This window comes from Alligator sinensis, unplaced genomic scaffold (genome assembly GCF_000455745.1).
Source record: "Alligator sinensis unplaced genomic scaffold, ASM45574v1 scaffold1768_1, whole genome shotgun sequence".
NCBI classification, from domain to species: domain Eukaryota; kingdom Metazoa; phylum Chordata; order Crocodylia; family Alligatoridae; genus Alligator; species Alligator sinensis.
The window spans coordinates 22,680-45,996 of NW_005843792.1; the positions used below are offsets into that span (position 1 = coordinate 22,680).

Sequence of the window (23,317 nt, forward strand, 5' to 3'; positions counted from 1 at the left end):
GGGGGGGCTCCGCGGCTGCTGGAAGGTTTTGGGGGGGCTTCGGGGGAGCGGGGGCGCAGCGAGCTTTCACCCGCGCGTCTCTCGCCGCTTCCGAGCCTGACTGAGCTTTTTTCCCGGTCAGCGGGCCCTTTTAAACTGCGCGCATGCGCAGTGGGCCTGCCGTCGAGGAAGCTGCTCTTAGGGCAATAAGGGGGCCCTGCCCGGGATTTGGGGGACCCTGCCCTACTGGAGGGGGACAGGTGAGTACCCCTCTCCTCGCTCTCTCCCTGGGGGGCTGGGCCAAGTAGGGGCCTGGGCGGGGCTTGACCCGGCCCGGCTCCACTCAGCCTTCTCCTCCCACACACACACTAAGGGGTTAGCCCCCTCTCTCCACGGGCCCCGCTTACCCCGGCTGTGCTGGAGGTCGGCGGGGGGCTCCGCGGCTGCTTGAAGGTTTTGGGGGGCTTCTGGGGAGCGGGGGCGCAGCGAGCTTTCACCCGCGCGTCTCTCGCCGCTTCCGAGCCTATTTGAGAAGTGAGATTCCAAGTTGTCATTCATTAAAACTCGCGCCTTCATGAAAACTGTTCATTCATTATATCCATTCATTTAAAAACAATCATTGCCATTCAAATCCCCAGTCAATTTCAGATGCAGAAGGGCAGTTAAAATACACTGACTGGCAGTGTGGGTCCCAAGGGTCTAAGTTTATAAATGGAAAAAAAAGTATATGATTGTTCATTTCCACTTGCAGGGATCACATTTTTCATTCTCATGCTTTACATGCAGAATTATTTTCCTTTTTCTGATTTTTTCTGGAATTATTTTCCATTAAAGTCTATAGATGTAATTATTTAATGAGGTCATTTCAAGGTGGAAATATTGTATTTAAAATATGTATTTAACCAAGAGTGTATAATTTAAACTTGACATATAAAATAGCATTATATATTATGTAATAATATGAATGTAAACTATGAAATCCCAGATGGATGGGGAGTTGTTTTTATTGTTGCCCAGAAAAATACATGCCAAAAATAGAAATGTTTTATTTGGATCCAAAAAAAAAAAAATGGTCATTGGTATGGTTTCTGTTTTCACAATAAAACCCATGCACCAAAATGTTTCATGTTTTGGTAAGTGCATTTCTTTTCATGGAAATAATTCATTCAGGCCCTTGGCCTGGGGAAAAAAAATAGTGGTTGGCTTGTTGTTGAAGCCCCACAATCTTCCATAATTTTACCTCAAGATATTTTACCTGAGCCAAATAACAAAAAGCATTTCTGATTCAATGGCAAATAAATAAATAAACCCCCAAAACTTTTAAAGATAATATCTCTTCCCAGGAAGGAAAAAATAAAATAGCCAAGTTTCAAAGACTTCTGGGAGAATTTTTCCTAACGCCCTAGGGACATGGCCATGCTTGTTAGCTGATTGGTCTCAGAAGGTGGTGTCATGCTGGTAGGCAAATTATAGAACTTATAAATACATAAAAAACAAGGAGGAGCTATTGGCAGCAAATAGCAATAGTTAGAAACCATCTCATACTCGGCTCCTTTCCAAGACATGGATTGCAAAGTGAGGTGTTACAACTTGGTAACTGAAAAATTGAGACTTAGGCAGTTATTTTGTTCTGGTTTATCATAGGCCACCGGCATTTTCTTATGTCTGAATGAGGTTAATGCACACAGGGCTATGGATAACCAAACCGTGACAGAATTTATCCTCATGGGCTTCACAGACATTCGTTGGCTCCAGATCCTGCTGTTCTTTCTGTTGCTCTGTGCCTATCTCCTGAGTTTAGCTGGAAACCTGGTCATCATCTCCATCACCCTGGTGGACCATCGCCTACAAACCCCCATGTATTTTCTCCTCCGGAACTTCTCTTTCTTGGAGATTGGTGTAACCTCCACCACCATCCCCAAGGTTTTGTTCAACCTGGTGTCAGGCACCAAATCCATCTCTGTAGCTGGGTGTTTTGCCCAGTGCCTTTTCTATGTCATTGTTGGCACAACTGAGTTTTTCCTGATGGCAGCTATCTCCTTCGATCGGTATATGGCCATCTGTAAGCCACTACACTATGCTTCCATCATGAACAGCCAGCTCTGCAGACAGATGGTGCTAGGCTCTTGGCTCCTCAGTTCTGTGTATGTGATTTCCCCATTCATTATATATTTCCAGTTGCCCTTATGTGGCCCATATGTCATTGACCATTTCTTCTGTGATACCGTGCCATTGCTTAAATTGGCCTGCATGGATATACAGTATCTAGAAATACTGATTTTCCTTTTGGCCACAGGCAGCATAGTTGGCACTTTCTCCATCACCCTCTTCTCCTATGTCAACATCATCTCCACAGTGCTGCACCTTCCCTCAGCCACGGGGAGGCAGAAAGCCTTCTCCACCTGCAGCTCCCACCTGACCGTGGTCTCACTCTCCTATGGCAGCTGCATCTTCCTGTATGTCACCCCCCAGGGGAGCAGCAGAATGGACCTCAGTAAAGGGGTGGCTCTCTTCAACAATGCGGTGTCCCCTCTGCTCAACCCCTTCATCTACAGTCTCAGAAACAAGCAAGTCAAGGATGCCGTGAGGGATGCATTCAGACGAACTATGATGCTTGCCAAAAAACCGAAACTGTGAGGGAACTGATATGGGGTGAAAAGGAAAGGAGTAAAGAAAATCTGTATGTGAGTGTGTATGTATGTGCACGTGTATACTCCTCCCATCTCTCTCTTTCCATTTCTCTCTGCATCTTTTTGTTTATAAAGAAAGTCACAGCCAAAAAGAGTTTTAATATGAAGAGGGGCTGTTAGTCACATTGTCCATGCAGGATTTTTCAGATACTAGTAAGGTGAATGAGTCTATTCGAGGAACAGAGAAAGTGGTAAGGGCATCAGAACCTGGTGTCACTCTTTCTGTGATTTCAAACATACTCATGGCACTAAATTATGATCCACCATATTTATTCACCCTGTAAGTAACTGGCCTCTCCAATTTGACTGTGCAGGTCTTTAGGCATCAGTCATGTTAAGGTGACCTAGGGAATTTTGTGATCCATTAGGATTTCGAGTTAAAATCTCCGGGTTTTTTTTCCATCATCAATCTGATTCCACCTTGGAATCGAGATCTGTTTCATTCAGTTAGATAGTTAAAAAATATAGCCAAATTCATCATTTCCCTTAACTACTTTAAGGAATGTGTGTTAAAAATTATGGTAATGGCAATTCAAGTCTCTCAAATAGCTCTGGTATATTTGTCTCGTGATAATAATGGTGAGGATGATGGTGGTTATTAGTATTATCCACAAGATAACCCTTACCAGAAAACAAGAAGCAACGCAAAATGAAATGAAACCCAAATAAGGTACAGTTGCTTGAAATGCTCTGTTTTCAAAATCAAGAGGATAGGACTTTTGTGGGTGATATCTTTTAATGGATCAGTTGAGACGGAGAGAGCTTTTCAAATTTAGTGCATTTTTCTTCAAGTCTGTTTTAAAAATAAAGACATTTCATTCTGACAGATGTCCAACATGAGCAATTAAAAAATCTGAATGGAATATACTTACATGGAAATACCTGACAATGTATAATTATCATGTACGTAAGAAAGAAGTTTACCATTGCTTCCAAATTTCCTCCAAGGAAAGGAAATAGCATGCCTGATGGTAATTAGCAGTTACTGTAACTTTATGTACGGGGAATTTAGAAACCCTGTCTTATGTGCATGCAGAAGAAGGACTGTCTAGCACCTCAGACATTGTCCAGGAGATTACAGTACGCCAGTAGAGCCCTTGTTTGGTCCTTCCCCAGACCTGGTGAGTGTCACTGGACAAGTCAGTTCAGCCCAGATTCAAGTTTATCTATGGTGTGTCTACAACATCTTAGGCACCCAGATGTGATTTTGTTCTACCCTGTCCAAGTCCCTGCAAATTTCTTTGTGCATCTACTCTTGTAATATATTGCCATCTTCATTTTAAGCCTAAGCAATGAGGAGAAGCAAGATCGAGCCGCTTTAAGTATTACCTGTTTTTGTTTCTGGGATTTGATCAAGGTAGAATAAGATTGCACTTAGGCACCTAATATATTGAGTAAAACCTGGTCTTTAGACACTCAGAGCAGTGGTAATAACACTGATCTCCCCTGGAAGAAGATAGATTCACCTACTGAGGGGAAGGATGGCTGTGAAAGAAAACTATCACATAGTAAATACATGAAATAGAATCACAAGAAGTTTTACTGCAAGTAACTAGTCAAGAAATTCTCCGTGTTGACTTCAACTACCCACAGTATTGCAATAGAAAAATGCTTGCCACAAGTTACTTCGTGGTAGAAACAATTTGGCCCCCTCTGAAAGGAATACATATGGAGATAGTTCTTTTGGTAAAACCATACCCTGCTGCTGTGATTGAATTTCCTTTGTCCTTTCTCTATGTCCACATGAAAAGGACAAATGCACAAAAATCAACAAAATCTGTAACTTCACTTTGCACAAAATTGTAGCAGGGCTAATATGACTAGCTTTCTTGTGGCCTCCCCACTGAAACCGTGGTCCTAAATAATCAATTATTTCCAGAGCCACCTCTTCTGTTCAAGTCCAATTCTTGCATGGGCTCTGAAACTCACTTGCCTTTCTCTTGCCAAGCTCTAAAGGTATTTAAAAACAGGAGCAGTCAATAAAACTGCCCATGACCCCAGCTCGGTTGGGGGCCCTGACCCCAGCTCGGTTGCTGTAGTTCTGCCCTAGCCCTCAGTCCTCTGGGTTCCCGGCCCTGGCCCTGGCCGCTTTCCCTGCACCAGCCTTCAGTCCCCAAGGTCCCTGACCCCAGGCTATGCTGCCTAACCCAGAGTGTCCTCCAGGCATCCCTTTATGGGCCTCCATCCTGCCCTATAGCCACAGCCTGGTCCTCTGGACTCAAACCTAATCTCAACATAAATACCAGCAAACTGCTGCACAACTACAATCCATCCCACTGCAAGTCACCTACCTCTGGAGCTCTTCTCCCTGCTGCGGGCATGGCCAGATTGTCTACTTGGTCTCGGGCACTGGGCTTACGTGCCCCAAAGGTTCACCCCTTCTTGCCATGTGGCTCCCCAGCCACGCGTAAGGGTATCTGCTTTGGCTTGATAGCCAGTCTGCCCGCTTCTGCTGCAACTTAATCCAGCTGCATTCAGACTTTCCTTCTGTGCAGCTAGCCTCTTGGCTGCTTACTGCAAAGCAGCTAGCCCCAGGACAGTCACCCCCACTTGCCAGTAGTAGCTTCTAGCCTTGCTGTCCATGGCCTGCTTACTTTCTAGCAGCTGGTTTTGCCCAGCTGCCAAGCCCACATGGCAAACTTAGCCTGCCATGCTCTCCCCTTAATGTAGCCTTTGGCTTCCTGTTACAATGGGGCACTATCCTATTTCACCTCATATACCCAAATGACACACCTCAAGTGGCATAATTGAGGTTTTTTGCACTTATGCACACTTTGACATTCTACTCCTTGTACAGGGTAAGCGTACAACCATCCACATAACTACTATGCATAGGCTCAATGCTGTGCTCATTGACTGTGCTCAATCCGGGCAGTTACCAAACTCAATGCTGTGCACATATGACTCTGCTCAATCCGGGCAGTTACCAAACTCCATACATGTGCACATGAACATGAGTCCGAAACTGATAGTGAGTAAAACGTGGAGGAGGAGGCCTTTGTGTGTTTTAGCCTAAGTGTATAATAGGTCACTTGTCCAAAAAGGTGGAGATGCAGAGAAGATTGAACCTCCATCATTCTGACTTCCCAACAAAGTCCTAAGAATAACAGGTGGGGAAATACCTTGTGCCCTCTTCAGCCCTCCTTTTGACACTGAGCCACTACACTTTGTATTTAATGTTCATTAGACAAGATGAGCGAGTAGCTGAGAGGAAGTTCCTGACCCATTAAAAGCAAGGGTCTGTGCTGGAATCCAGGACCGTTTCCTTGCTAGAAGCAAATGCATGTAATTAAATCACAGGTTGTCAGGCTTCTTTGTTTCCTCATGATCTCCTCTATTTTTGGATGTCCAGGGGCCAGTATCTAAAGGAGAACCAGAGACCCTGTAATGCTATCATATTGAACATGTTTGTTTTTCCAAAATAGCCATTTTTCTCCAATGTGATGAGTTACAGGCTAGAATTTACCTAAACGTGAGTTCATTTCCCGTATCCCCTCCATGAAAAGATACTAGATTTTTTCAGTTAAAAATTTATTTAGCCCCATCAAGTGTATGCCTTCATGAGGTTTGGCAGTGAAATATGACACTTTCCTATATATTTAAGATATTCACATTGGAACAAAACTAGAAAATTGCATCTGGAATTTTCTGGGTCAATATAAAAAAATAATTTCAGCTAGAAAATATTTCACCTTCATCTCTAGGGAAAAAAAAGAAGTGTTACTACAGTCCCCCAGTCTTTCAAAGGAGACAGTCACTCAAGGTTGTTCTAGTGGCCCCAGGGCTATTGTGCTGCTCATTAACCAATTGGTCTCAGAAGGAATTGCCATAACAGCAGACAAGAAAAAGTATTCACAGATATTAGAAATGACATAAAAAGAAAAAAGGAGCCATTTTGTGATGTGTAGCAACCATAAGAAACACTGTCTCTGAACAAAAATTCATTTATATTTTCACAGCATACAATTATCACATCTGAGGCAAACTTCCCAGTTAGCTAAGACAATACAAGTAACCTGGTTATTTTCTTTCCTAATTGTCCTAAATCATTAGAATTTTTACCCATGCGTATATGAGCTTTTAAACACAGATGTATGGAGAACCAAACAGTGACGGAGTTCATCCTTGTAGGCTTCACGGACGTTCGCTGGCTACAGATCCTGCTCTTCTTTCTGCTTCTTGTCGTCTATCTCCTGACCCTGCTGGGGAACCTTGTCATCATTGCCATCACCCTGCTGGACCACCGCCTCCAAACTCCCATGTATTTTCTCCTCAGGAACTTCTCAGTCCTGGAGATTGCCTTGATCTCCACCTCCATCCCAAGAGCTCTGTTCAACCTGGCATCAGGTACCAAGCTCATATCTTGTGGGGGGTGTTTTGCCCAATGCTTTTTCTACATCACTGTGGGCACCGCTGAGTTTTTTCTCCTGGCGTCCATGTCCTTCGATAGGTATGTGGCCATCTGCAAGCCCCTGCATTATGCTTCTATCATGAGCAATCAGCTGTGTACCCAGCTGGTGCTGGGCTCCTGGATTACAAGTTGTCTGTATATTATTGTCCCATTTATTCTGCTGGCTCATTTGCCCTTCTGTGGCCCAAACATCATTAATCATTTCTACTGTGATACCATGCCGATGGTTAAACTTGCCTGCACAGATACTCAAAACCTACAGTTCTTTGGTTTACTTTTGGCCACAGGCAGCATCCTAGGCACTTTTTCCATTAACATCACCTCCTACATCAAGATCTTCTCCGCAGTGCTGCACATCTCTTCTACCTCTGGAAGGCAGAAAGCTTTCTCCACATGCATCTCCCACCTCATTGTTGTCACCATCACATACAGCAGCTGCATCTTCATGTACCTCTCCCCCACGGGCAGTGGCAGAATGGACCTCAGTAAAATGGTAGCTGTCTTCAATCATGTTGTGGGGCCTCTGCTCAATCCCTTTATCTACAGCCTGAGGAACAAACAAGTCAAAGAGGCCTTGAAAGACACTATCAGTCAGATGCTGAAGTTTGTAAAAGGTGCAAAAATGTAATGGGCTCATACCAAGGGTGGAAAGCAAAAGGAAATTATTTTCTCACTTTTCCTGTCTTTCCCCTCTGTAGTTGGTGCTCTCTTCTTGTTCTTAAGGACAATTGTAAGTCATAACAAGGATAATGTCAACATATTCTTTCATGAGTTATTCTGAGCGGTACAGTATTCTGCAGGAATATCTGCTACATTGAGTGGTTTTACTCAAATAATAGAGTTCTAGAAAATGTTTTTTTATAAGGACATCAACTTCTGTTTGTTTGCTTGTTTTGACCATTTCTCGTCCTCTTCCTTATGCTATATTTCACAGTATTTTCTAATCCTGTTTAAAAAAATATAGCAATAATAACAGTACACCCATTAATGGCGCGTCCAACTTCCAGCTTTCACAGTTGCTGAAGGCAGAGGGAAACTTTGTTATTCTGTGTGCCTGGCATTGAAAACCCCAATTATTCTCAATGTGAACCTCATTCCATCTTATTTTGGGGATTAGTGTTACTGAGTTGAGCCAATAGAGTACCTTGTTATGTATTTAAAAACATAGTAAAATGTTGGTTAAATGTGCACTTCTTCATTCCTACAAAGATTTTAGGAAAAGTCTTTAAAATTATAGGTAAGTGGGAATTCAGCTTTTTTATAAATTGTGAATTTATAAAAGAGATTTAAAATTGCTTCCCTGCTGCCTTTGTAGAAGGAAAATGTCAGGTGCCTATACACATGCAGGGCAGGCATTTCATAAGGTGCTGTAACTGTTGTACTTTATTTAAAGTTCATTAAGTACAGTACCTTAAAACTTAATAGGCTTTCTACACCGGGATGGGAAAAATACAGCCCATGGGTTGGATCCAGCCCACCAGGCTATTCTATCCAGCCCGTGGGTCCCCTAAAAAGTTTAGAAAATTAATATTCATTTGCCCCCCGCTGCCTGTCAAAGATGACTGCAGTCAAGGGCAGGAGGACCCAGAGGAAGCCACGGCAGTCTCCTGTCTGTGCCCACTCTTCTGTGCCCACTCTCAGCGGGGACACAGCAGAGAGCCAGAAAAGCCCTGCATGGGCTCTGGGCAGCTACCGCATGTACTGCCAGCAGTGGGAGGGGATGATTTCACAGTCAGGGCGGCTAGGATCTGGAACCAACTTCCAAGGGAAGTGGTGCTGGCTCCTACTTCGTGGGTCTTTAAGAGTAGGCTGGATAGTTACCTAGCTGGGGTCATATAAGCCCAATGTTCTCTCCTGCCCGTGGCAGGGGGTCAGACTTGATGATCTGCTCAGGTCCCTTCCGACCCTACATCTATGAATCTATGAAGCCCCGGGTAGGCGGCACCCCCCAGGCAGGGGTCGTAGCAGCACTCGGCGTCAATACCATTTTTGGGGTTTTTTGGTGTGGTGCCTTCACTTTTCCCTTGCTGAAGACTTCCTCCTGGCCCCTCCTGTTTGCCTGCCTGTGCAAATGCCGGCACAAACACCGGCATGCCCTTACAGCTCCCTGCTGGCTCAACTAAAAGGGATCCGGGGGGCACCAGTGGCAGGAGGGGAGGGGCTGCATTTCCCCTGCCCCAGCAGCAGTTTGTGCTTCACCACTGCTGCTGCTCTGCCCATCAGGGGAGCCTGCACCCACCACGGGGCCCAAGCTCTCAGTGGCAGTGATGAACAAACTGAAGCTGAGCACAGGAGAAAAGCATCTCCCCCTTCCCACCACCACTGGGCACTCTACCAGACCCCGCTCTGTACTAGGCGCTGCTGCAGCTCCTTTGCCACCAGCTCTGTGCTGCCCAGCATGGCAGCAGTGGCCATGTGGAGCAGCCATGCTGGGCAGCACAGAGCCAGCAGCAAAGGAGCTGCAGCAGAGCCTGGTGCGATGTGGGTTCCCCTAGCAAACACTGCCCAGAGGTGGCAAGGAGGGGGGTGCACTTTTCTCCCACTCAGCAGAGGTTCATGCCCCACTGCCACTGTTGCTCAGCCTGACAGGCAAGCCCAGAACCAGTGAGAGCCCCAGGCTGGAAGTGGCAGCAACAAACAAATTGCAGCTGAGCGCTGGGGGGAAAAGCAGCCCCTCCTCCTGCCACTGCCAGCCCTTCCTGTGGCATCTGCTTGGAGTCCACGCAGGACTACCTGGGCCAGCTCTCTGTTGCCACCACTGCCCCATGGGGCAGTGGGGATGTGGTGGAGAGGCAGGACAGCCCTGTCCTGCTGCCAACGGCAGCAGCAGAAGCAGCAGCGGGGGCAGCAGCAGCTGATCCCCCTAAGGTAAGTGGAGCAGAAGAGTCTGCGCAGCTGGGGCGGATCCAGAGGGGAAGCCCCCCGGATCCCTTTTAGTTGAGCCAGCAGGGAGCTGTAAGGGCGTGCCGGTGTTTGTGCCAGCGTTAGCACAGGCAGGCAAACAGGAGGGGCCAGGAGGAAGTCTTCAGCAAGGGAAAAGTGAAGGCACCACACCAAAAAAACCCCAAAATGGTATTGACGCCGAGTGCTGCTACGACCCCTGCCTGGGGGGTGCCACCTACCCGGGGCTTCATAGATTCGTAGACGTAGGGTTGGAAGGGAGCAAGATCATCAAGTCTGACCCCCTGCCATGGGCAGGAGAGAACATTGGGCTTATCTGACCCCAGCTAGGTAACCATCCAGCCTACTCTTAAAGACCCACGAAGTAGGAGCCAGCACCACTTCCCTTGGAAGTTGGTTCCAGATCCTAGCCACCCTGACTGTGAAGTACTGCCTTCTAATGTCCAGCCTGAACCTACTCTCAGACAGCTTATGGCCGTTATTCCTTGTTACTTTGGGAGGTGCTTGGGGAAACAGGGTCTCTCCCATTCCCCACTGGTCCCCCCTGGTAAGTTTATAGATGGCCACCAGGTCCCCTCTCAGATTTCTCTTGTGAAGGCTGAACAGGTTCAGATCCCACAGCCTCTCCTTGTAGGGCCTGCCCTGCTGCCCCCTGATCATGCGCGTGGCCCTCCTCTGAACCCTCTTGATGCTGGCCACATCCCTCCTAAAGTGCGGCACCCAGAACTGGATGCAGTACTCCAACTGTGGCCTGACCAGTGCCGCATAGAGGGGGAGGATCACCTCCTTGGCCTTTCTCGTGATGCATCTGTGGATGCATGACAAGGTGCAGTTAGCAATCCTGACTGTGTCCCCACATTGGTGACCCATGTTCATCTTGGAATCAATAATGACTCCAAGATCCTTTTCTGCCTCTGCACTGATGAGAAGGGAGTTCCCCAGGCTGTAGGTATGCTGCTGGTTCATCCTCCCTAGGTGTGTACCTTGCACTTGTCAGTATTGAAACCCATCCTGTCCTTGCCCACCCCTGTAACTTGTCCAGATCTAGTCATAGCCTGTCCCTCTTCTCTAGCATAAGCATCTCCACTTCTCCCCACATCTTAATGTCATGCACAAATTTGAACAAGACACTTTTCACCCCCTCATCCAAGTTGCTAATAAAGAAATTGAACAGTGCAGGCCGGAGAACCGAGCCCTGGGGAACCCCATTGACCACATCCCTTCAGGTCGAATAAGATCATCCACCACCACTCTCTGGGTGCAGCCCTCCAGCCAATTTGCAACCCAACTGACTGTGTAGCCATCAACACCACAGTCACCTAAATTTTTAATGAGAATAGGCTGAGAAACAGTGTCAAAGGTCTTCCTAAAGTCCAGAAAAACTACGTCCACTGCAACACCTGCATCCAAGGATTTTGTGACCTGGTCATAGAAGGCCACCAGGTTGGTCTGACAGGACCTGCCTCTAATGAACCCATGTTGGTTGCCCCTAAGCATAATCTCCCCTGCTGGTCCCTCGCGGATGTGCTCCTGGATAATTTTCTTGAAGAGCTTCCCCAGGACCAAAGCAAGACTAACAGGCCTATAGTTTCCTGGGTCCTCCTTCCTCCCTTTTTTGAAAATGGGGGCCACACTGGCCCTTTTCCAGTCCTCTGGCACCTCGCTAGAGCACCATGAGTGCTCTTAAAGCTGTGCCAGTTGTCCCGCAATGACCTCTGCCAATTCCCTCAGCAATCTGGGTTGGAGATCGTCATGACCTGCTGATTTGAACACGTCTACTCCTACCATAAGTTCTCTGACTAGGTCCTCACTGACCTTGGGCCTGGCTGCACCACCCCTGGGTAAACACAAAGAGGAAGTTCCTGACCCATTAAAAGCAATAGTCTGTGCTGGAATCCAGGACCTTCTCCTTGCCAGAGGCATCTGTGTGTCATTGTATTATGGACTGTCAGGCTCCTATGTTTCCTTGTGGTCTCATCTATTTTTTGGATACACAGGGACCAGCTTCTAGAGGAGGACTGGAGCCCATGTAATGCTACTCTATTTGAATATGTGTTATTTCCAAAATTGCCATTTTTCTCTAATGTGCTGAATTATAGCCTAGAATTCAGCTGACCATTACTTCATTTCCCGTATCCCATTCATGAGAGAATTCTACCTTTTTTTTTTCAGTTTAAACATGACTCTAGCCCCTTTGAGTCTATGCCTTCACTTGGTTTGGCAATGAAATCCCACACTGTCCATATATTTAAGATAATGGCATTGGAACAAAACTTGAAAAATGCCCCCAGAATTTTCTGGGTCAACATAAAAACAAAACAAAACAAAAAACACCAAAAAACACCAAAAAACTTCAGGTAGAAAAATATCCACCTTCAACTGTAGGAGGAAAAATAAGTTTTACTAAGTCCGCGAGTCTTTCAAAGGAGACAATCACCAAAGGTTGTTCTAGTGGTCCCAGGGCGATTGTGTTGCTCATTAATCAATTGGTCTCAAAAGGAATTGTCATAACAGCAGACAAGAAAAAGTAATCATAGATACTAGAAACAAGAAGGAGCCATTTTGTGATGTGTAGCAACCATAAGAAACACTCTCTATGATCACAGTTAGTTTATTTTTTCACAGCACACAGTTATCACACTAAGAGAAATGGTGGCCAGTTAGCAAAGACAATATAAGTAACCTGGATATTTTCCTTCCTAATTGCCATAAATCATAAGAATTTGTATCCATGAGTATATGAGATTTTAAACGCAGCTGTATGGAGAACCAAACAGTGACAGAGTTCATCCTTGTAGGCTTCACGGACGTTCGCTGGCTGCAGATCCTGCTCTTCTTTCTGCTTCTTGTCATCTATCTCCTGACCCTGCTGGGGAACCTTGTCATCTTTTCCATCCCCCTGCTGGACCACCGCCTCCAAACTCCCATGTATTTTCTCCTCAGGAAGTTCTCAGTCCTGGAGATTGCCTTGATCTCCACCTCCATCCCAAGAGCTCTGTTCAACCTGGCATCAGGTACCAAGTTGATATCTTGGGAAGTGTGTTTTGCCCAATGCTTTTTCTATGTCACTGTGGGCACTGCCGATCTATTTCTGCTGGCATCCATGTCCTTTGATAGGTATGTGGCCATCTGCAAGCCCCTGCATTATGCTTCTATCATGAGCAATCAGCTGTGTACCCAGCTGGTGCTGGGCTCCTGGATTACAAGTTGTCTGTATATTATTGTCCCATTTATTCTGCTGGCTCATTTGCCCTTCTGTGGCCCAAACATCATTAATCATTTCTACTGTGATAGCATGCCAATGGTTAAACTTGCCTGCACAGATACCCAAAACCTACAGTTCTTTGATTTCCTTTTGGCCACAGGCAGTGTCCTAGGTACTTTTTCCATTAACATCACCTCCTACATCAAGATCTTCTCCGCAGTGCTGCACATCTCTTCTACCTCTGGAAGGCAGAAAGCTTTCTCCACATGCATCTCCCACCTCATTGTTGTCACCATCACATACAGCAGCTGCATCTTCATGTACCTCTCCCCCACGGGCAGTGGCAGAATGGACCTCAGTAAAATGGTAGCTGTCTTCAATCATGTTGTGGGGCCTCTGCTCAATCCCTTTATCTACAGCCTGAGGAACAAGCAAGTCAAAGAAGCCTTGGAAGACACTATCAGTCAGATGCTGAAGTTTGTAAAAGGTGCAAAAATGTAATGGGCTCATACCAAGGGTGGAAAGCAAAAGGAAATTATTTTCTCGCTTTTCCTGTCTCTCCCCTCTCTAGTTGGTGCTCTCTTCCTGTTCTTCAGGACAATTGTAAGTCATAACAAGGATAATGTCAGCATGTTCTGTCATGAGTTATTCTGAGCGGTACAGTATTCTGCAGGAATTTCTGCTACTTTGAATGGTTTACTGAAATAGTAGAGTTCCAGAAAATGTTCTTTTTTAACAAGGGCATCAGCTTCCATTTTTTTGTTTTGTTTTACCATTTTGTGTTCCTTTTCCTTATGCTACATTTCACAGTATTTTTTAATCCTGTTAATAAAATATAGCAATAATAATATACTCATACATTATTTGAACCTCTTCAGGCTTTCACAGTTCTTGAGGGCACAAAGGAACTTTGTCATTCTGTGGGCTTTGCATTTAAAACCACATTTTTTTTTCTCAACATGATTCTGATTCCCTCTTGTTTTTGAGATTAGTGTCACTGATTTGAAGACAATTGAGTAACTTCTTGTCATGTATTTTTAAAAGATAGTAAAATGATGGTGAAATGTGTCTTTCATTGATACAAATATTTTAGCAAAAGTCTAAAATAATATGGTAACTGGGAATCCAGCTCTGGCAGGCCCCTTTTAATTTTTTCTCTTTATTTCCATTTCTTTGTATTTGATTATAGTTTTCAACTTGAACTGATACTCATTAGGAATTCCAAACACATTTTTTCCTTTTCTTGTTTAAATGCTACGTCTGTGTCTAATCTGCTAGGAATTCAAAGTGTTGATAGAATCGCTGGCTTTCAGCTCCCTAGGGAAGTGTCTCAATCAGTTGGCTATTGGAGTTAAGGGTAGTTGGGCTGTCTTCTACACTACTGTGCAAAAGCGATGGGGTAGTACTCATGCTTTTCCATCAAACAGTGGTTTGTCACATCTTGTTTTTCCTATCATGTTTTCACCAAGTACATACCTACCTGAGTGATCTTATTTGGCCCCAGAGAATACACCGCTATAATGGCATAGGTAGTATAGAAACAATGGTGGAAACAGAATCTATCATCTGCTTAAGGTACACTTTCTTTGCTAATTTACAGGTATACACGTACCACTAAGGTGTAAGTCAAGGTGAAATAGAATTTGGACTTTAATACCCAGATGCTTAACGTTGTGGTAATTGTTCCATTTATCCATTTTTGTCCTATATGATCTCTTCATTTCTACCCCAACACACCCCAACCTTTTATCATTTGTCATTTGATAGAACTTTACTAAAAAAAAAAAAGAGAGAGAGAAAGAAAAGTAGGAAGGGGGAGTTTCATGTTTAAAATGTTTCTTTTCCAAATCAAGAAATTTCATTTGGAAAAATATTCTATTCAAGATATAATTTAACAGAATATATCTGCATGACTATTTCTGATTATGAGGAAAATGTGTGTCTAAAAAAAAGATTTAAAATTGCTTCACTGATTTCTTCCTAAAGGGAAAATGTAATGTCTATGATCATTATTAACAATGAGATAGATGAACTTCCCAAAGAGTTGTTACAGTCCGTTTTCTTCCATTCCAAGGGGAGCATCTGTAGCTACTACTGCTACTTAGTGAGATTCTTAGTAAGAACCCAGACCTAGTAGGTCTCACAGTCATTATTGACTCCAAGATGAACCTGAGCTGCCAATGCCAGACCAGCAAGGCCAGCCATACCTTGTCGTGTATCCAAAGGTCAAAAGCCGGTCCAGAGAGGTGATACTCCCCCTCTATGCGACTTTGGTCAGGCTGGAGTTGGAGTACTGCGTCCAGTACTGGGCGCCACACTTCAAAAGGGATGTGACCAGCCTGGAGAGGGTTCAGAGGAGGGCCACCCGCTTGGTGAGAGGGCAGCAGGACAGGCCCTACGAGGAGAGACTGAGGGACCTGACCCTGTTCAGCCTCAGCAAGAGAAGGCTGAGGGGGAACCTGGTGGCTGCCTACAAGCTCATCAGCGGGGATCAACAGCAAATAGGCAGAGCCCTTTTTTCCCCAGCACCACCTGGGGTGACAAGGAACAATGGCAATAAGCTGATGGAGAATAGGTTTAGGTTAGATCAGAAGGCAATATTTTACAGTTAGGGTGGCCAAAATCTGGAACCAGCTTCCCCGGGAAGTGGTCCTCGCCCCTACCTTGAGCAAATTCAAGACGAGGTTGGAGGATCACCCATCTGGAGTCTTGTGAAGCCAGCATTCATTCCTGCCTGTGGCAGGGGGTCAGGCTAGATGATCTGTTCAGGTCCCACCTGACCCTAGCTACTATGAAACTATGAAACTATACTGCTTCCATAGGTACAGTTACTGGGGGTCCAGAGCCACAGCCCCAAACTGAATTTCACTAAGTAGCAAGGCAGTGGAAGAAAAGAGCAAAGAGAAAGAAGGAATTGCTTGCAGACCATGCTCTACCATGGAAAAGGGAACAACCTCACAACCGTAACTGGATATTGGAAATGTTGTCTGGTTGTTTACCAGCAGTCAGGAACAGCAGTCAGAGAAAGCATTATTGATGTTTAGTCACATTGTGAAATATGGATTTCACAGACATAAGGTAGAACACTGCAAATTCATAGCTCGATCTCATTATTTCATCGATTAAGTAGGTGACTACTAATAACTGCAGATTGTTGGCCCTTTTTCATCAAAGAGAAGATGAAAGTAAAATAACCAGCTGTCATGGAGAACCAAACCATGGTCATGGAGTTTACCTCCATGGGATGCATGATGGTTCACTGGCAGAAGATCCTGCTCTTCTTCACGTTTCTCATTATTTAACTGTTGACCTTAATAGGAAACTTACTCATCATTACCATCATCATGCCATATCCAGACTACCACACACTATCTCCTCTGCAATTTTTTCCTTAGAGATAAGTTTAACATCCACGTCCATCCTGAAAGGTTTTGCTCAACCTGGCAATAGGCACCAAGTCAATCTGTGTGGTCAGGTATTTTACCCAGTGCTTTCTCTACATCATAATGGGCACTATGAAGTTTTTTCTTGCTGGCATTCATTCCTTTTTGATCCCTCCCCAGCCAATGGTGACTGAGTTGGCTAGTTTAAGATTAGCTTGGGGGTGCCTACATGAACAGTCATGCGATTGACCTGATGAAGAATGCCTTGTATCTGAAAGTTTGTCTGACTTCATCCCAACCGTGTTGTAGGTCCCACAGAAATCTCTCTCTTGCATGTAGACAGTGATAGCTTTCACCCGACTCTTTAAAACAAAACCTCAAGTCTCTGAGTCCCTGTAAGATCTGATGTCAGTGTAACTCAAGTGAACCAAACAGGGTTGTTCACATGCACATGTTTTATAATCTCAGCTGCATTTGACATTTCTTTTTATAAATAGCTTAGGTTGTGATTTTCATAATGACATTGGTGAAGAATTCAAATACATTTACACAGCTATAAAGTTCTTGTCATAATCATCACTTCCATTGAGGTCATCATTACAGTCACTGTCATCATCAGCATTTTTATTAGTAATTATGTGAGTAATAAAAGTCTTCACTTCTCTTTGAAGAGATTTTAAAAGATGTGTGTGTATATATGTGTGTGTGCATATATGTGTGCATATATAAGCGTATATATGTGTGTGTGGGTGTATATGTATAGGTGTATGTGTATATATATATATATATGGGGGTGTGCATGCACGTGTGTGTATATATATGTGCATGTCTGTGTTTATATATAGTAGCCAATTGCCTGTCAAGAATGATGGGGGAGGCAGGGACAGAGCGCCACCACCCAGTGCCCTGTGCTGCTGCTGTAATAATGTCATAATGTAATAAGTAATAATGTAAAATAATTCCATCTTACACCGTAATTCTACCGGTACACTATGAAAAGCTCTGTGCTTGTTTCATAGATTTCATAGACATTAGGACTGGAAGGGAGCTTGGAAGATCATTGGGTCCAGCCCCATGCCCCAGGGGCAGGAAGTCAGCTAGGGTCAAAGGATCCCAACAAGATAGACATCCATATGCAGGAGTCCCACAAGTTCTCTGCAGAGTCAAGAGGGTTGCTGTGTCCTTTTGCTGCCTTTCCTCTGAGATGGGATAGACATTGCTTCTGCTTTTAGGATCACTCCCTTGAGGAGCAACCACTCTTCCTGAACTCCCCTCCCTTCCCCTTCAAGTCGTGGTCCCTTAGGGCCTTGCCAACAAGCCTCCTGAGTTTGTCAAAGTCAGTTTTCCTGAAGTCAAGAACTTATGCATTGCTGACTGACTTGCCAGCTTTGTGGCGGATATTGAGAGTGATCAGCTCATGGTCATTGTCTCCCAGCTTCCCTTTGATTATTAGGTCACTGACTAGATCATCCCCCTTTGCCAGTACCAGGTCAAGCAGCACTTTACTTCTTGTCAGTCCATAGACTTCTTGAGTCAAATAGAGCTCAGCCACACGTGAGGAAGCTTTGCGACCATTCAGATTTGGCTAAGTGCTCTTCCCATGAGATGTCTGGGTAGTTGAAGTGTCCCATGACATCCATGCACTGAGAGTTTGCAGCCTCAGCCAATTCCTTGGCAAATTCCTGGTTGAGCTCTTGCTCCTGATTAGGAGGTCTGTAGTAGACTCCTACCATTGTGTCCCCTGTGCCATGTTCACCATGGATTTTTTAACCCAGAGGATCTCCAGTGATCCTCCCTGGGTGTCAATGTCAGCTTCCAGGGACATGTAGCTTTCCTTGACATAGAGAGCTACACCCCTGCCCCTTTTATCTGCATGATCTCTCCTGTACAGGGTATAGGCATCTATACCTGTGGCCCAGTCATAGGTAGAGTCCCACCAGGTCTATGTTATCCCTATGAGATCATAGTCATTCTTGTTTAGCAGGAGGACCAGTTCCTTCTGTTTGTTTCCCAAGCTCCTGGCATTGGTATACAGGCACATAAGTGTCCCATTGGAAGCCCTAGGCTTCCTCCCTACACTCTCAGGAGGACACTGTTTCAGGGCTGGGAGATGGGTGGATTCCCTTGTGAATTCCCTTAGCTTGCTGGTTTTGCAAAAGTTGCCCAGTGGCCTCCTGTGGCAGTAGTCCCCCCACCCCACAGCAGGCTTAGTTTAAAGTCTGGTCGAGCAGGTCAGCCATTCTGGCTGAGAAGATTTTCCTCCCCAGTGAAGCGAGGTAGAGGCCATCTCTTCCCAGCAGACCACCGCCTCTCTCACAAAAGAGCAGACATCTTTGTTAATCGTGACATCTGAGTTTCAGATACCTTTGGAAGTTGTTTCCCTTTCTTAAAATGCATCAAATACAAAAAGCTGAAGGAAAACATTTCCACTCTTTTATTGTCTCTAGAAAATACAGTAGTTGTAATGGGTGTCATGGATGAAGTTAATATGGGTATTATGGGATGGAAACCTCCTTCAAGTATAGAAAATGGTGGCGTTTTGCTGACATTCAAGCACTATAAAAATCAGACCTGAAGAAAGGATAAGCGTTGCTGTTATCTTTACTGTTGTTTCCAGCTGTATAAGAAGAACTGTTATTACATAAAGGCATACATCCCACTCAGTCCGTTACATGGCTACAGCATTACACTCCACTTATCCCCAAAATATTAAATGTAGCCTTGGAACATGACCTTCTTCAACCTGGTGAAGTCCAAACCTCTCCCATTTTTTCATTAAACACCCTAGCAAGCCTCTGGTGAGACCAACTGTCCCACCCTGCAATGACAGAGCTCTCTCATTCTGGCAACATAGACCCTTCTGTGATTCTATGGACAGATCCTGTTGCACCCATAGATGCCCATACCTTTCCCATCGCTCTGCCAGCAGCCTTAGCCCAACCTTTTTTTAATCAACTAGCTTGATTCTAGCAGCTATGAAGTGACTATCTCCTACACCACTGTATCCATGTGACAGGAAACAATGTTGGCATCACTGTAAGGGAAAGCTGGTGTTCCCCTTTTTGTTGGATGGGTGAAGACCTTTCCAACATTTTCTCAATAGCCTCTGTGACTAAGGTACTTGCTCTTGAAGCAGAGAACTTGGATGCTAGGCGTAATAAAACCCAGAGAAGCTTTAGAACATCTATTTCCCACCTGAGATGCATGAAAAGGAAGTTTTCCACCCCAGGTGTTGATGGTGCTGGGAGCAAGGCTGGAGGCTGCAGCAGAGGCAGCTGGGCCAGCAGCAGGGGCTGCCATTCTTGTGCCTCCTCCATGTTGGTGCCTGAGGCCAGTGCCCTACTTGCCTACCCCTAGTTACACTGCTGTTCTGCCTCCCCACATGATCCTTTTAATTTCCAGCCCTTAGCATAGATTGGGCTGGAAGACTCCATCATTCCTTCAGGTTAAATTGGGCTACTGTGCAACCAGAATGAAAGATTTATGGGCACAACAAAAGAGGAAGTCCATTGAGTTGTGGATTCCTGGCCCTTGTTTCCAGAGAGTTTATATATTTTGTATTCAATACACATGAGAGAAAAACTTTGGGAAGCAAAACTCTGAGCTTCCTCATTCCAGCGGTAATGCCCTCCAGGCTGGGATGAGCATCATGTTTATATTTTTTTTGCTGTCCTTCTTCCAGGACTCTTCTGTCTGCAGTGTGAAAAGTCTTACAATGTTCATAGTCAGGAATATAAGCAGAAACAGAGTGAGTGAATAGCTTGTGTCCATTCTTAGTGGCAGAACTTGGATTACAAGCATGTTCCCAGGCACCCAACCAAACACAGATAATAGATTGCTCAGCCTCCAAGTTGTATACCTCTCCCAGTGACTTTTCAGGTAAACTACATTAGGTGGTAGTCAGGGACACATCACAGTGGCACAGGTCTGAGTATGAGCAAGGAAACCTACACAAGATGCAAGGACATTATTTGGGGGTGAATCTCCCCTCTTCTTCCCAACCCCAGTCTTCAAGCTGCTAGACTGCAGGAATTACTTGAAAGGGCTTGTGTACAATGACCTCAGGTACAATTCCACCAGTTAACAGTTCTCTTACTGACTGCAGAGCAGATATGCACATAGTCCTTGACTGTAGCAAGGCTTTTGATAGGGTCTCCAACAACATTCCTGCAAGCAAGCTAACGGAGTATGGTCGGATGACTCAACTGTAAAATGGCTGGCTGGATTGTCAGGCTCAGTGTGTAATACTTGATGGCTTGATGTCTAGTTGGCAGCCGGTATCAAGTGGAGTGCTCCAGTGGTTGTTTCGGGGTCAGCTTTGTTTAATTTCTTCATAATCAATCTGGACAAAGGGATAGAGTGCACCCTCAGCAAAAATACAGATAACACCAAGTTGGGGGGAGTATTAGATACACTGGAGGTTAGGGCTAAGACTTTGAGAGACTTCAACAAACTGGAGAATTGGACTAAAAGAAATCTCACAAGGTTCAATAAGGACAAGAGAAAAGTCCTCCACTTTGGATGGAACAAACCCATGCACCTGCACAGGCTGGGAACTAACTGGCTAAGCAACGGCTCTACAGAAAAGGTGGTTACAGTGGATAAGAAGCTGAATATGAGCCAACAGTTTCTCCTTGTTGCAAAGAAAGCTAATGGCATACTGGGCTGCTGTTAGTAGGAAAGTTGCCAGCAGACTGAGGGAAGTGATTATTCCCCTGTATTCAGCACTGGGGCAGCCACATCTGGAGTACTGTGTCCGGTTTTAGCACGCCCCCCCCCCAACTACAGAAAGGATATGGACAAATTGGAGAGAGTCCAGTGGAGATCAATAAAAATGGTTAGGGGCCTGAGGAGGGTAGTAAAGCACTAGAACAGGTTACCTAGAGAGAACAAATCCTCATTCTTGGAGGTTTTTATAACCCAGCTGGACAAAGCCTTGTCTGGGATGATCTATTTGGGAATGGTCCTGCTTTGAGCAGGAGGTTGGACTTGATGACCCCCCGAGATCCCTTCCAGCCCTAATTTTCTATGATTCTATGATACTGTAGACTCTGTCCTACTCCAAGGTCTCATTAAAGCAGGTTGTAGTGAGAAAGACCATGCTCTCACCACTTTAGACAGCTGTTCCTCCTGCTCAATTTCTTCCTCTTCAAAATAACATTAAGTCCTTGACAGCTACTGTTATTAACTGCTGGCCTCTTGGTTTCACTATAAAACTGAGTGAGGAAAGTGGGCCTTATGTTCCATACCCTACGTTTCATAAAGGTTCTGCTTCAATTAGCAGAGAAGATGCCCCTGGAGCAATTGGTTAAGGCAGATGGTCACCAATATTTTGGATCAAAGGACCACTTTCATCCCTCATAAATATCCAAAGGGATTCCATAGTTCATTATTCTGAATGTTTGACTGCAGACACTCTAAAGGTGTTTCTGTCATCTGCATACCATATACGTAGATCAGTTGATCCTCAAGCATGTCCTCACACACGGGAACCACTGACCAAGAGAGGATTAAGGTTTCAGTGGAGATACCATGGAGTGAATTGCAGATTGGGTCTTATGATGGTTTTGTAAAGGGCTGGGGTTTCTTTTCTCTCAATGTATTTTTTGTCTTCCAAAAAAAATTGCTACTGCTCCTTTTTGAGGGGTCAGAGAAGGGAGGGATCATTTGTTTTGTTTGGTTTTTTTCTGTTTCATATCAATTAACTTTCCTTAAAGCTAAGTGAAAAAAATCCCTCTTGTTTCGATATTGAAACTGGTCTCTCTATGTACAGTCCTTCTGCAAACAAGGGACACACTGGTTTAACACAATGTAATTTGATGCAAGTATTTTCTATTGCAACATAACTAGCATCTTCACATTCCTGTACTAACACAAGCTATGTATGCATGAGGCAAGGATTTCTCATTCTTCATTAGATCTGATGAAGAATGTCTTGCATTCAAATACTTGTCTAACTGTATGCCAACTACATAATTGGTCCAATAAAAGGTATCACTCTAAGAAATTCTTGCCTTTCACATAATTTATGGACTTACAGCTACAACATCAGTCCTACACTACCAGGGCAAATTTTATATACATACATACACATATATACACACACACACACACACACACACATATATATATAACAGAATGCTTGGCATCAATGTATAACTAGGAACTTTTGTGTGGATGTAGATAACACTGATTTCAAGTGCAATGTGTAATCAGATCCCTTATATCAAGATAATCTGTGATATTAAGTTCAAAGAACCACTGAATGACAACAGTTCTTTGGTGTACTCAAGGATTCTGAAATCTTGATGGGAAAATGCACTTTGAAAAGGTATGGTTTGTTTGGGTTTTTTGCCTACAGAGGATATAGATACTATGGATCACATTATAAGTGTAAAAATTCTGAAATATGTAATGGCAAATTATGAAACACTTACTTTTTTTCTAGATTCTGCTTCTTTTTAAAATTCAAACCTGTTTAATTAAGAGGAGTTTTTACAGATGACTAAACCAATTTGCTAGTAACTTCTTTATACTGGCACCTTTTTACAGAGAGAGCGAGAGAGAGAGAGGAGAGAGACAGAGAGAAAAATGGAGAGAGAGAAGGGGAAAAAAAATCCTTTTATGGTTGTCAGTCTCTCATCTCAGAATTTTTTGGCTTCTTATCAAAGATCATGTTCCAGGTGAGAGCGTTTCTCAAGGCTTTCTTCACCTGTATGTTCCTCAGGCTGTAGATGAAGGGGTTCAA

General features: G+C 44.5%; 3 protein-coding genes across 3 annotated transcripts; all 3 read left to right on the forward strand.

Annotated features, from left to right (window-relative positions):
* Positions 1 to 1,634: 1,634 nt before the first annotated feature.
* On the forward strand, positions 1,635 to 2,616 carry LOC102381375 (olfactory receptor 6C74-like). The gene has a single exon (XM_006039162.1). The coding sequence runs from the start codon at positions 1,672 to 1,674 to the stop codon at positions 2,614 to 2,616; it is 945 nt and encodes a 314-aa protein (XP_006039224.1). The 5' UTR covers positions 1,635 to 1,671.
* Positions 2,617 to 6,763: 4,147 nt separating this feature from the next.
* LOC102381618 (olfactory receptor 49-like) lies at positions 6,764 to 7,708 on the forward strand. The gene has a single exon (XM_006039163.1). It carries the CDS (start codon positions 6,764 to 6,766, stop codon positions 7,706 to 7,708), a length of 945 nt encoding a protein of 314 aa, XP_006039225.1.
* A 5,034-nt stretch (positions 7,709 to 12,742) lies between these two features.
* LOC112548938 (olfactory receptor 6C75-like) lies at positions 12,743 to 13,687 on the forward strand. The gene has a single exon (XM_025195748.1). It carries the CDS (start codon positions 12,743 to 12,745, stop codon positions 13,685 to 13,687), a length of 945 nt encoding a protein of 314 aa, XP_025051533.1.
* The last annotated feature ends 9,630 nt before the right edge of the window (positions 13,688 to 23,317 follow it).